This window comes from Simochromis diagramma, unplaced genomic scaffold (assembly GCF_900408965.1).
Source record: "Simochromis diagramma unplaced genomic scaffold, fSimDia1.1 OVJJ01000302.1, whole genome shotgun sequence".
Classification (NCBI taxonomy): Eukaryota; Metazoa; Chordata; class Actinopteri; order Cichliformes; family Cichlidae; genus Simochromis; species Simochromis diagramma.
This window is the reverse complement of record NW_024386792.1, coordinates 5,313,777-5,328,583: the sequence shown is the minus strand read 5'-3', so window position 1 is coordinate 5,328,583 and position 14,807 is coordinate 5,313,777. Positions and strand designations below refer to the sequence as shown.

The 14,807-nt window shown below is 41.4% G+C and overlaps 1 protein-coding gene across 6 annotated transcripts in view; it reads right to left on the bottom strand.

Annotated features, from left to right (window-relative positions):
* bnc2 (basonuclin 2) overlaps positions 1-14,262 on the bottom strand; it is a 171,041-nt gene extending 156,779 nt beyond the window's left edge. For 2 of the 6 annotated variants that reach the window (XM_040023987.1, XM_040023992.1), the window contains exon 1: positions 9,075-11,910. In XM_040023987.1, the coding sequence (XP_039879921.1) occupies positions 9,075-9,077 (3 nt within the window). In that variant the 5' untranslated portion in view covers positions 9,078-11,910. Of the gene's footprint in view, positions 1-9,074 lie in introns of all 6 variants that reach the window. The other 4 variants (XM_040023993.1, XM_040023986.1, XM_040023988.1 and 1 more) reach the window with 4 other exon arrangements.
* Positions 14,263-14,807: the final 545 nt, after the last annotated feature.

Below are 14,807 nucleotides of genomic sequence, written 5' to 3'. Positions count from 1 at the left end.
AAAATTGTGCCATTTTGAATACAATAGATAGATGTATAAAGTGTGAATTCTCAAGCTGATGCATATTCCTCTTACTTCCTCTCAGATGAAATGACACAAATTATTGTTGATAGATAATTTATTACTCAAACACACATTCTCTTTAAATTACTTAGTGTGCAAAGAGCAGAAAAGTGAGGGTAGAGAGGAACCGAGGAGGAGAGTGAGGGAGACAGGGCGACAGACAGGAGAAGGAAGGGAATGGGGGAGGGCACTGGTCTGTCCTTCCTTGGGGACCAGACTGCCCCTCCTGCTTGCCCATTAAAAACAGAATTCCTCCACAAACTGTTTGTGTTTTCAGTCCAACTCCTCCAGGGTGCTGCTTGCCACAGCACAAGACGAGTGTCCTCTCCTTCTCCGGCGCCTCCCTGCTCTGCATTGTAGCTAACATTCCCTTCCCTGTTCTGCTGGAGACCAGTCTACTATCAACATGTGGCACATGTCCTTGACAAGTCAAGAGGACCCTTCACCATAGGAGTTGGGCAGCAGTGTCAACCACGCACCCCATATTTCTCCCTTTCCCCCTTGTTCTCCCTTACCCTGCCTTCCCTCATTCACCCTTCCTCTCTTAATATTGAGTTGCCAGGGTAAAAGGGGGCCAGAGGAATCTAATAACTGTGACAGTGGGGCTTTTTTGGCATTGTTCCTGAAGCTGTGCAGACACACACAGGGCTGTCAGCTGGCTCTAATGAAAGGTTAAATGAATAGGACAAAGTGACAGGAGGTACAATAAAGAAACAAGAAGGAGGAGAGAATGTGTATGCAAGCATGTGTCCATGTCTCAGTGTGACATTGTCTCGAGGGCGGCCTCCTTAGTAAGGAACAAGGACGGCCCCTCCACAGTTTTGCAATATTCAAAACAGATTGGTTTGCGACAGTGCATGTGCACTTTTATGTGACTCTGTGCCGTGTATGCGTGTGTGTGTGTGTGTGTGTGTGTGTGTGTGTGTGTGTGTGTGTGTGTGTGTGTGTGTGTGTGTGTGTGTGTGTGTGTCTGTGCCTCTCCCACCAAGACACAGATGCTGAAGAGGAATTCCAGCATGGGGTTCTTTGATAAATGTTAAGGTCGCTGGCTGAAGGGAGGGATGGAGGCTGGATGGGGAGGAGTGGATGGGAGAGCGGGTGCGGCGGGGAAGAGGCAGAGGGAGTGACGAGGGGGGACGCATGTCTCGTCTTGTGCCTCTCCCTGCCTGTGCCTTGGTGGAATGCAGAGTCACATGAAAGAGGCCCTCTTTCTCTCTCCCTCTCCCTGAGACTCGTCTCTTGTATCTGTCTCAAAAGCGCCACTGTCCCCCTCCTGACACACTACCTGTCAGCACATTTCTCCTCCACTCCAAAAACACCCACAGCCACAAACACATGTGAAAACACACACACACACAATCATAGACTGTACATGCAGGCAGAAACACATACAGATGTGCCCTTCACACACAGTTAATGAGTGTTAAGTTTCCCTCAAACAGGAAAAGTGAACTAAGACAAACAAACACACAAAATCCTATCATCCCGAGACCGCTTAATTACTATGATTATCACCATAAATAGCACTTTTGTCACCAACAATCACACAGTAGGACTTCTAACATGTCATCCAGGTTTTTGGTGATGCGTTGCAAAGCGCGCTCAGCTCAAAGGGCTACAGCTTAGTCAATGAACCCTAAAAGATTGCGACAGAGATTAAAATACTCATATAGAGTTAAATATTTAATGTATAGCATCAAAATAAATATTCTTTCCACCCAAATCACAAGATTAAAAGACAGTACAAACTAATCACTACCTTGACAAGTCTGTAGGAGGTACAGTTGGGGTGCACAATTATGGCCAAGATTATTTTCAGCACGATATGAATATATATGGTTTTCTCTTTGTTAACATCCCATGTGCTGAATCTGAAGTATTTCTAAAGAATGACTGATGATCCACGTCCAGTGACAAGCTCTTCACCTTGTCCTGTCCCAGATATTTGCTTTCTTGTTTTATATGTCTTTTAATGTGTTGCTCATCCAGACTAGTTGTGCAAAACTTGCCGCTGTGAGGTGCAGGGAACAGCTGTGATTGGTGCATGCAGGCATGTGGTCAGGCACTTAATTAGGGAGTGCTTGATTTATTTTTGCTTTGCATTCTATTGGCAGGGCATGCATTTTCAGTATGGCTCGATTGCGGGGAGCTAAAATTGTGACTGACATTCAAATTCGATTAACTATTCAGCCCTAAAGTATAATGTATAATTGTTAAATATAGGTATATAAGTTAATTAGCTAGCTTATATCGCTATCTATCTATCTATCTATCTATAATTACACGCGTATTTTATCCGTAACAATTCCATCTCCCACCAGCACATAATATTCTTTTGCCTTCAAAAAGTCAACACAAATGACTTTTAAATAGATTATTTTCTGTTGTCACACTGTAAACACTACACTGTAAGCATATATAAGTTATTACTAAGAAAAGAGAACTGTTTGGGTTAAAATGTGCACTCTTTGATGTGGCTTTGTTTTGGATTCAAATTTCTCTTTCATTAGGGTCAGAGGTTATGGGTTCAGTAATAATCACCTTGCCGCTGAGAGGAAAAGTGTCTTTCAAACATGCACACATTCATAAATTGCACACACATAAATTCATAAAAGCATTCAAAACGTAATTGAACACATATACAATGCACCGACATCCTTTGCTGATTTTTATCCAAAATCAAAGACATAGAATTATATTCAAGGCTAAAGAGTCCAAACTCTGCATTAAGGCTTGCTAATAGAAGCTAGATTATACATTCAGCCTACAAGGTTACCAGTGTGTCTGAAATATTATCAATATATTCAAGTGAGAATCATTGTCAGAAAAAAAAGCCTGCCAGAACTAAAGTCTCGAAAAATCAAGGTGATTACGGCTCCCTTTGGCCCAGAATATATGGATTTACACACTAGTTAATACACACCGACAGAAACATACACACACACACACACACACACACACTTAAGTTATCTATTTTTTTTATCTCACTAATATGAGAACTAAACAACATCCAGATGTAGGATACACAGCTGACTGCTGCAATAATGTGTTTTTATGGAAAAGGCAAAAAAGTACTTCCATAAAACAAAAAGCATATATTCTGTCACATAACCACAGCTGCAATCTCAGATTTAACCATATGCTTGCTTCTTATGCTTGTATATTTAACTATGAACTACAGCTATTTGACATATTCAGTTTTTTGCCTGAATAGTTATACATGCAAAAAACTATCCCAGAAGAAAGGCCTATGAGCTTTTTAGATACAGGATTTCTCGCTTTGAGTTAAATGGAAATTGTAATTAATGACTGTATCGCTCTTACACAGAGAAAGGGCTTCTTTATGAGTCACACCAAAGTATAACTGGGAGAACACCCAACCCTGAAGCATCTTGTTGCAACAACAGAATAGTTTTCACTATAAATACACTGCTGCAGCGCTAATATAACATCAGCAAAATGTTACAATCCTGGTAAGTCTCTGAAATCATATTTTAAACTGTATATGGTAACGTTGCATCCAGTAAAATCAAACGTGCTGGTATGTATTTGTTTACTCATTGATACTTCCTGATGCTCACTATAAGAGTGATGATAGTGTCCAGGATTTACACAGTTATAAATTTAGTGAGACACGTGGTGACAAGTTTCAGGCTGTCACTGGTGCACGCTGAACTATCACAAGATATAATCTGTCAACAAGGACTCGTGTCGTAATGAGCATAATGGCAAAAAAATGAGTGAGGATGTTTTACTCTGCTTAAATAAATTGTTAAACAACACTGGCCAAGTACTTTGAAACAACAAAATAAATAAAAAATTAATGGCACAGTAAAATGAGCTGCATCTACAATGAGTCTGTCATCTTTCCAAGAAACTCCAACATCACCGTCTTGGATTCAGCTGTGAGGTTGGTGTAGCACCACGTGAACCAATTTTCCACCTGCTGCAGGTTCTGCTTAGATCTCTAGAGAAGTGGACTGAGATTGCCAGCTTCTCTCTAGAGAAGCAGCTAAATAATACTGAGGGATACCACAATAGCAGCCCGGCTAGCGAGCTAGCCAGTAGGGAAAACACAACTGTGACTAAATCCTGAAAACAGCAGAAGGAGGACTGTGCCCTGAGAAACAAATCTTACATGCTGTTGTTCCATTTCTAAAACACTGCATCACACCAAAGACCTTATAATGTGGACAATCATAATCTGGCATATGATCTGCTTTTCATATAAAATCATATAATTTTTTCATTACAAAATAATTTTTAAAATGTATTGCTGCTGACCAGTTAGGCCCACTTCATCCCATCTAAGTCCATGGATGGACTCCAAAAAACATGACGTGATCACATCACAGTCTGCATGACAGGGTAAAGGGGTGCAATGAATTCAGCATATAGACACGGAGAGGTCCCAAGTCTACTTGATATAGTAACAGGCAACAAAAAGAAACCCAAAGGCACAAGTTCTCCTTTTTAGAGCAAAAACTGAACATGAAGTTGGTACACGATCTGGAATATTGTGCAATTAGAAAAAAACATCAGTCAAAACTTTAAATAAGGCTGCAGCCCAGCAAAGGAGTTGCTGCATATACACTGGAGCATGTCTTTAGCCTGTCCAAGCCCGCTATTTTAAAACAATGATAAATGCCATTCACAGGAAGGAATAACAGTAGCTGACCAATAAAGATTGCTCTGGTGTACGGTCAAAGAAGTCTGAAGAAGAAAATGCCTGGAATGAATTGTGGAGTTTACTTTGTCCATCCTTCGGTCAGTACATAAACAGATTTTAAATGAAAGAATTCTGGATTGAGAACTAGAGGAATCATTTCAAAGGCTATTCAGGTTAAAAAAAAAAAAAAACATTGTCAGGCACAGTTACTAGAAAAAGAACTAGACACTCACGGCAATAATTCCAAAGTCAACATGCTACGTCTCAGTCCTCAGGAATTTTTCATGAGCCACCACTTATCTTGTCATATCAGATTTCTTCCACCAGCTTTTTTGGAGGGAAGAGAAAAGACACCTTTAGGGCAAATTATTCTCTTCTAATCAAATCACTCTGTATGGCCTGAGGAGATCTTTCCATCCCTTTTTGAGTCACTCGGGCAAAGGCCACTCATGCACACACCCAGAAAAAAAACGCACGCAGTCATTCAAATGAACACTCACTTATTCGCAGCAGCAGTTTGTCGTCTTTTTATCTGAAAGCAAGAAATGAGACTCAACAGGAAAATAAAAAATACAAGAAGGAACCGAGGAACAAAGCGGCGTCTGGAATTTCCATCGCAAGTGAAATCCCAGATTTTCTCACTCCCTGTTCATGGAACAAAATCGAACAACTTTATTCTGGAGTGCAGTCAGTGCAGAAGGGAGCTATAAAATATAAATTATACCACATAACCCTATACCTCCCAACTGAGCCATTTGGTTACAACTATACTCCTGTTCGTTACACAGGTCCAGCGTCTCTGCTATTTCTATAGCGTCGACACGAATTATATCCCAGCCCCACTGAAGAACGTATGGATTACAAGTGAAAAGTAATTTCCCTACCGATTGGACAGTTGCCACCAAGTGACACTGAGGTGTTTATTTTACTCAGTCGCTGGTAATTAGTTCTGGACAGAATCAATTAAGGCCACCCCAAATTACATCTGAAAACCTAAGAGTTATGACTGCGCCTCAGAGGGCAGGAAAATGTATTAGGGTCACTGTGCCAAATGTGTCCTATCGCAAATAAAGACAGAGTGAGTGAGAGGCTTCCACAAGCACTCAGTGTCTTCATGTTTTAGCACACGAGTATTCCCCAGTTCTTCCTGTTTCCTTACATTATCGCACATAAGACGTTTTAACATTTAACATTCGAAATGAAGCCTGTAGAAAACAAAAAAAGGGCATTAAAAAATGAATGCATAGAAGTACAGGTATCAAGTTGCGCTTTGTAGCTCAGAGGCCGATTTTAATCTGATTAACTTGCCGTTTCCAAATGTGATCCGTTTTGTCACCGCAGAGACAATACCATAATTGAGCAGACTGAAACTCTTACAGATATCAATCTGCGTGATAGTGTGAGACTAAACACATCTTAAATGCTCGTGTCATAACAGCTGTTCACCCTATTCATTACCTTTTGCTATTTATGTCTCCTTTTTTTTTAAAGTTAGGAATCACATGAACACAGACCAAATTTCATAATGTTTTCACAAAGGTAAGTGTGTGAAGATTCGGTTCCTTGCTTTGTGTGTGCTGGGGTACGAAAAATGTAATTACGTCTCGCATATGTATATTGTTTTAAATCAAGTATGTCTCACGCTGTGTTCTTTATTAAATTAGGAGCCCTGCGATCCAATTTGTTTCAACATTTCACTGCGTCTCTGTTTTAGTCGCCAAAGCCCACAGCTTAGGTTCTGGTGTCTTGTTTAAAGATTTCCATCTTAAGGCATCCCTATGTATGTGACCCCCCCCCCCCCCCCTTTCAAAATATTACCTTTGCTGTCACTGCCAAGACACACTATCAGTCACTCAGGAGATTATCGGTGATGGGAATGGATGGAGAGTAGCAGCGCCATATTGGTACCAGTGACCCACCTCTGAATAAATAAGAACAGTGCAACAATCCAGCTTTGACGCTGCTGAAGCATCGCAGAAACACTCGTGGGAGAAGATGGAAAAAGTGCTCTCTCTCTCTCAGATTTGCTGAATATCTTTACCTGTTAGCATGAGTGAAAGTGCATATTTCCTTTCATCTAAAATAAATGCTGTTGGTTTTTCTTCCTGATCCGCACTTACACATATTCCCCTTCACTTGTGCCTCTCTGAGGTTAAGCGCTGCACTTTCAAACGCGGCCTCATTACTAAAATTGTACAGAAAAATATGTTGGGAAATTATGGTCAAGCAGTGATTATCTCTCTAAATTCATCAATTGAAATATAGGCATAAGCAGCTGCATAAATAGGAGACAGCAGCAAATGCATAAATGCACCGAGTGGGTTATCAGCAGAGTCTTTATGCACTTAGCACTCATTCTTATTAAGTGAGGAGGCAGGGAGTTAGAAAGTAAGAAAGCCAGGGGGAAACAGTGAGGATGGAGTTGGTGTGGAGGGGTGGGGGTGTGGGGTGTTCTCGTTGTGAGGAGTAATCAGAGGAAGCCAGCAGGGGGGACAGGGAGGGTTGGTGGGGTCAGAGCAGAGCACCACTGAGCAGCCTTTCTCTTCATTAGCAGCCTCTCTAAGGGGGGGCGTCACAGGCCTACCTGTCCAGCAGATTATTGAACCGACTAACCAGTGGCACCCACCCCACACACACACACGCTCTCCCCTCTCTGATTCTCGCAGACCCAGAGGAATCACGACCTAGCTGCAGATCCTTTGACAACTTTAACTTTTTCTTTAACCTCACGCAGCAGAAGTACAGGCTGGTGCAGAAGGGGGTCTGTTTCCTGCATATTAAAGGACATGTACGACGGTGTTTTTCTCTAATAATTTTTGAGGATTTTTGTCTTATAAATGTACTATTTGTTTTTATTGTTTCATTCAAAATATGCATTTTATTTGCTAAGCTGATTTGTTTCATGGTGGCTTTCACGCAGTTCTGAAAAAGTCATAATTATCCGACACAAAAAGCACAAGACAGAAGCATTTCGAACATGATGAAAATCATTAGCAGCATTTTAACATCTGCAACTTATGTGGTAAAGGAAATGTGAAATTGAACAGATCCCCACTCGGTCTGGCTGAGAGACAGCAGCACGGAGATAAAAGTAATGAAATGACACTGCAGGAATGTAAATTGGCATTCTTCACTGTAGTAGCAGCACCAGCTCATGAAACATCCTTGACACACACGCACACTCATACCAGGCCAAAATACTGTTAGGCATTAATCTCGCACACATCTCACTGACGAAAGTGTGAAGGTACTTTTAAGTGGGAACATTTATCTCAGTCACCCTCATTGTTTCTCGTTTTCTACCCCTCACACACTCTCTCTCTCTCTTTTCCTCTCCTCGTCTTTTGAAGCGTTCAGATATGTCCAAACTGAAGTGTCTTAAGCTGACTTTGAAATTCAAGCTGGCCGTCTGCTTGTGTTTCAATGAGTTTGTTTTTATGGGTGAACTGTAACACAGGGGCACATAAACAGTGGGGATGAACTAGTGTATTTGGCAAAAAAATTTAAAAACACACACACACACTTTACAAACTCTTAAAATTACCTAAAGGTTTTGGCTGCGTTGACATAGCACAGGAAAACATGTTTGTTCCTTAAAGGAGAAGGAATTGTGCAGAAAAATTGAATCAGGATTTTCAGAAGAGGGTTTTTATGAGGCCTAAGAAAATTTACTTTCCAAATTTTAGACCCAGCTGAGGTACAATCAAGTGTGTCCACGTTGATCTAAAACAACACACACCGTTTTTATGAGCCCCTGTGTGTCCTTGATGTATGAAGAAATTGCACTGAACTCCAATCAAGGCCTCAATACCAACTGGTATCAAAGTGGCTTATACATAAATATCATGTAAACACTTTAACAGTTATACAATTTACAGCGCCTGGATTTTTCCTGTCAGACGCCACCTAAAAGTTTTTAATTTGTCTCGCAGGAGCAGAGAATTATGAAACACTTTCAGGCAAAAGCTTTAAATAATAACAAGTGAGGTTAGATTTTGTTAACTTACTTTTTAAGCCCCGTTTTTTCCTCAGGATTTGAAAGGCTCAGAAACGCAACAGTTGGTGATTTTGTAAGACTCACAGACGAGGAAAAGGTAAAGAAAAATTTATCTAAACAAGGTTAATACATTTTTTTCTATTAGATTTACTGACAAATCTAGCAAATACGTCATATGAAGCAAAGCAAACAGGGGGAAATATATGACTTCAGCAAAACTTTTTTTTTCTTCTCTCGTCTGACCAGCAAACAAGTTAATAAAAAAAGTTACAGCTCCCGTGATTTGTCACACCGATGTGCCATCTGAAAAACTTCAGAAAGTACACGCAGAAAAATCATATTTACCATTGCTGCATGTTGTATCTGACAGACCCCGGGGCTCCTGGCACTTTTCAAAGTTGGCGTCCTCAATAAAGTCTGATTTCGCCCTCAAGTGGGGAACTTTCTCCTCTTCAATCCAGTCTGATGTATATCTTGCGATTCACGCTCGGGTTTCTTTTCAGACTCAGCAACGATGTTTTTTTCTTGACACTTCTAGGAGTAACACGGGGAAACGAGCGCTCGCTTTTTCATCCCGAGATTGAAAGCGTCCCGACTTGAGAGAAAAACGCGCGTCGTTTGGGTACGGGTCGGTCTCACGGAGAGGAACGCGCGACCACGACACTCTGTCGCCTCTCCTTTCCCCCAAACCGTAAACTGAAGTAATCAAGGAAACTGCAGGGATCACTGTCAGCCAGAAGCCGAGTTGTAACTGCTTGCCCTACCTTGATGAAAAAAAGAGAAAAAAAAGAAAAGCTTCCTACACTTCCCCGGTGATTTCCTTCTGCAGAGTCAGCACAGCGGAGAGCTGCGGACGGTCAGGGCTGGGGAGAAGGTGGCTGCTCTGTTGTGTTGGGTGAATTCAGATCAGTGTTTTACACGCCGTGTGTGACTGTAACCCAAGTGACTGCGGGTCCACGGAGCTTTTGTGCCTCATGAGTTGATTTACAATGTTGTGCCAGCATGAGGATTCGCTTCGTCGTGCAAGAAAAATGTGCCAAAAACCCTTAGCCCCAAGATAAGAAATCGTCAGAGAGGCGTATTAAAAGCTTTCAATATTTGAGAAGCAGCAGTGATTCAATGATATTTCTTTTCCTTCGTGTGCATTTAGATCATATATAGTGTTCTAGTCTAAATAATACTGCCGATTTTTAACAGTGCTGTCAAAAAGGGGAGTTCATCAGATCAGGCTGAAGGAGCAATGCATTAAACAAAAAAAAAAAGAAAAAAAAAGAAAATGATTTTGAATGCTGTATCAGCTCTTTACCGTTGGACACAGAATTTCATGTTATAACAAGAAATCTTCGCCCTTTTTTCTTTTTTACTTTCTGTTCTCTAAGGCAAACACACGTGCGACCCTGCGCTTGTGAGCGCGCACGCGTGTTTGAAGCAGTTTGAAATAGTTTCCGTTGTTGCCTTCAGCAGGGATGTGACACTGATTCCCTGAGCTGTCCCTCAGATCCCTCAGAATTAGGCGTGCTCATTAAAGTTTCATTGTGCACTTGTTTTTATGAGGATTTGCTCAACATTTGACTAAGACATCTCGAGAGTGAAGACTTGAAGGAGTGAGGGGTGTGTGTCTGTGTATGAGTGTGTGTCTGAGGGTGTTGTGTTAGTTAGAGGATAGAGTGGAACAGAAAAAGAGAAACATTCACTCTCATCGGAGTGACTGCCTGCCTGCCTGCCTGCCTGCCTCAGCCCAGCTTTCCGCTGGGGTGAGAGAGGCAGTGGAATCCCAGGGCAGTCATTTCTATCAAGTCAAGCGTCTGGAAGCCCCACTTGCATGTTTGGTCAAGGGGTAAATAATAGATCAGGGATTAGGCTTGTGTAGAATTCATTCCAGGGTAACAAGCTACTGAGGTCCCAGGATATGCATATTCATTCCTTGGCCAAGGCCGTGGGAGAGCGAGGACCATATGCCTGTTTGTCAGAGGGCTTAGTTTGCTAATTAAATGAGATATTACATACTTATGTGAGCAACAAAACAAAAAGCCTTTAAAGGATTGTCCAGAAAAAAATTGTGCTTGAATCTATTTTGTGTTGACTTCAAGTGCTTTGATGTTGCTTTAATTTGACTCAGGAAGTGTTTTCTATTTCGGAGTGTTGATTAACCGTGTAGATATCAGGAGCTATGGATGTGTATACAGAGCTTATCAAAGGCTAACATGACATTTTTTTTCTTTGTTGTTGCTTTGCTGCCAAACTATCAGATGACGATAAATCTATGTTATGACAAACAGATGAGATAGTAAAGTTATGATAGTGAGTGTCTGGCTAGCCATAGTGTATTTTCACCTTCTCATTATTTTCTTACCTCATGATTTTTGGAACAATTGCACTTCTTTTGGGGTGGGCTGGATTCTATGAGCAGGGCCAAACAAGTCCCTGGCTCGTTACTTTGTCACTCAGAAATGACTGGCTAACAATATAAAAAGTTTTACATCTGAGCTCAGGATTATATGGCAAGCAATGCAGGTAAGGCCATTAGAGGTTTGGTCCTTTTTCCAACACCATAATAAAAAACTTTGTCAGCCTTTACATTTAACAATATTTACCCTAACCTCAGTCACAGTAATGTTGTTGCCTGTACCCTAACAACATTAAGATGCCAAATCACGACCTCTGATCCACATTCAACAAAAAATTTATGGGCCCAAAGTCAACCATCAGGTTCAGACATCTAAATGTAAGTTTTGGGTCATGGCATGAAAAATAGAAAATTTAAAAAAAGTTTAATTTTACAACAGAAAAGCCAAAACATGAACATCAGCCCCTATCAAATCTGATACTGCATATGGGGCAGTAACTGATCGATATTGGCTTACTATACACGTCATTAACACTAAGTGGGCATTCATTTTAATGATACTGATAAACTGAGCTGTGTACTCACAAAATTATATGCATGCATTATACGTCTTCTTAGAGGTAACATCTGTATGTATATTTATGCATTATTCTTTTTATTGCTGTAGTTATTATATGCTGTACCCTGACCACTGCCAAACCATAAATGACCATACAGAGTAGATAAATTTCCTTCTGTGAAAACATCAACTTGCACTTCATGTATTCTGTGAAGACGACTAGCAAATTCCTTTTTCAACTCATTAACATGTCCTGGGACGTAAATAGTGTAATCATATTTATTTTTAGAACAAATATAATGCATCTTTATTTAAAAAAAAAAAAAGATACGGACATACAATGTTTGCTGCAGGCAGCTTGATAGGGAGGAAAAGTATATGTTTATCTGTCACTGTGACAGGATCCCACTGTTCATTAATTACCCAGCGGGACCGCCGATAATGAGCTATTGAACCTGCTGCTGAAGTGTTCCACCTCCTGGGATGGCCATCAGCTGCTGCATCACATTTTGTGGATCCATCAAATCCACAGAGGTGCTCCTGTTCATTAAGTTCCAGTCACTAGTAAAGCACAAAAAGGTCTAGAAAGGTCAATTCAACCATCCCCAAGAAAACCCAAGAGTTTTCAGAGGACTGGCTCTCACTGTAAGTTTTCTTCAACAGTCTGGAGGCAGTTAATGACCTGAAGAGCTTTTTTCTTATTTAGCTGCTTCTTGTCACATGATGTTTCTGATGCCAGATCGATACCCCATTCAATGAACACCTTATTTGGATGTCATCAGTCCACTGAATGGCTGTTATCAGTAGCCTTATACATCTGGTTGGTAGGTGCCTTCCTATACCTACTAGTAGGCTCAGATAGCAATTTTTATTTCTACTAATCAATGATAAACTGCCTGCTGCATAATCTAATGTAGCATAATCAGATTACATAGAAGTCCTCTAGTGGTCATGTGAAGAAATGAAAGTTTAACTCACATTTTGCAGTTCCAAGTCATTTAAATTATGAACATTTGAAATATCTGCCTGCTAGTAGACATAGTAGAACACCTGCTTTGTCTGATAACAAGTAGTCATTTAAATGTCTAATGGCTGTTATTCTCTACCAGACATTGTGTGTTACAATGAAATGGCATCAAATTTATCTATGAACCTCAATTAACAGATTTGCCTTTGTAGGACTTCACACATGCATGACCTGCTGCCTTTCAAAACTCAATCTGAGTGAACCTGAAGTCTTAGGCTTGAACAGAAAAAGGCGTCAAGACAGTTTCAGGTGCTGGAGGTTGATCAAAAGAGAATTAAAGGGTTCGATGAGCATCACTGAAGTAAAATCGTGCCTTTATACTGAGATGACTTGGTATATCAGTCTCTGAGTTTGAGCCCTTCTAATTCACTGAGAGTGAAGCACAGGTGTTGGAAATAAGACAAATACTTTTCTCATCTAAAAGCTGTTTTCCAACTGGACAACATTTACTCAGGGCGATCAATGTCCCATGTCCTAGTCTCTTCTCTCATACTCAAGGGAAATATGAACTTAATTTACCCTTTCACCAAGCAAAGGACAAGCTCTCCGGCAGCAGCCCAAGGGAAATAGTCTGACTCCTTGTTCCCACACATCCTGAGGGGTCTAACTGTGGGTGGAATGGCACTTTACTTGGGTGAGCTGTTAGTGAGTGTGGCCCTGCAGTTCATGGCACTGTGGACGCACAGAAGCTCACACATACACATATACGACGCGGCCTCTGAGAGGTGTGTCTTGCAGATCAATTCATCCTTTATGAGTGCTCCAGTTTGTTAAGGGTAGGACCAGAAGGTCATCAGATGGGAGTCAAACAGACGTCCGCGTCATCTCTTTGGGGCTGGCGTTAGACTTGAACAAGGGGGTTTGTGCATACAGTATGTGGGGAGATGGGTGCTAATGGGGAGGGGAGGGCATCTAAATCACATGCAAACAGGAATGCACATAATAGGAAAAAACAAAGTGTAAGGTTTATGGCAAGGGAAGGTTTTGAGCTTGAGTGGTCTGATTTAGGTGCACAGATATTGTCAGTCTAACGGCTGAAACAGGGGGGGAAAGAAATGGTAATCAATGGTTTCTCTGTCCTGGGGTTTTGTAAGGCAGTCCAAGGTCTCACAGGATTCAGCATGAGGATGGCTCATGCTTGGGGTCAAAAGTGGCTGACAATTCTCCCACAGACTCCACTGAGAGAAATAATATCCCTCCTCAGGGCATCACTCGAACAGAAATGCGTACAAACAAGTCTTAAAATGTCAGCAAGTGGACATGAACTTAGTTTGCGATTTAAAAGATTTGTGACTTTGGTTTCAAAAGACACTTGGTGTGATAGCAGCTTATTGTTATCTTACTCAACAAATAGAGTCATCAGCCGTATTGCATAGTGACTGTGTTTCAAAGCCTTTACTGTAAACGCTCACATGTTGGAGCCTGTCTCATTTGTACGCAGTGGGAGTGATGTACTAAACACTGCGCAGGTTTGACATCCCAACTGGCATTTGTACGATCGATGTTCCTTTAAAGTGGAGGACTTGTGACTCTTTAGTATCTTTTGTCATCTTCTGCAGTTCTCAGGTTCTTTCTTCCCTCAGCATCAAAGCTAGGCCACATTAATGCAGACAATATCCCACTTACCTGAGGCGGCAGGCGGAGACTGTGCTTTCACAATTCTCCATGGAGTGTCATGTTTTTCCCCGGGATGTGCCTCTCTTCCTTCCTCTGTCAGCGCTGGCACACCAGGGCTTGTCATTTGGTTCTTGAATTTTTCATGCAGGTGCATTTGCATGATCACAATCCTGTGTCACTTCTTCCCCTGGTAGATTAAATGCTGCCTGGCACTTGAACTTCCCCGTGACTCAGCTGAGGCAGAACAGAAGTGAGACAAGCGTGCTTGCTGGGACTGTCAGTGCAAGAGCCATCTTGTTTCAAAGGGTGGCACCTTACAGTTTGGCAATTGGCTCACAAAGACAACTTCAACAAGAGTCAGTTTACATTTGCTACTGCAGTGCTTACATTTGTTGAGTCATACTCTGTAGTGTCAAGATGTTATTGCGCTTTGGTTTGGTTTGGTACATGATCTCAGGAACCCAACTATTTAATTTTGCTGTATGCGCCGACTGACACATGAATAGCTGCCTTTTCTTCTGTCAGAGC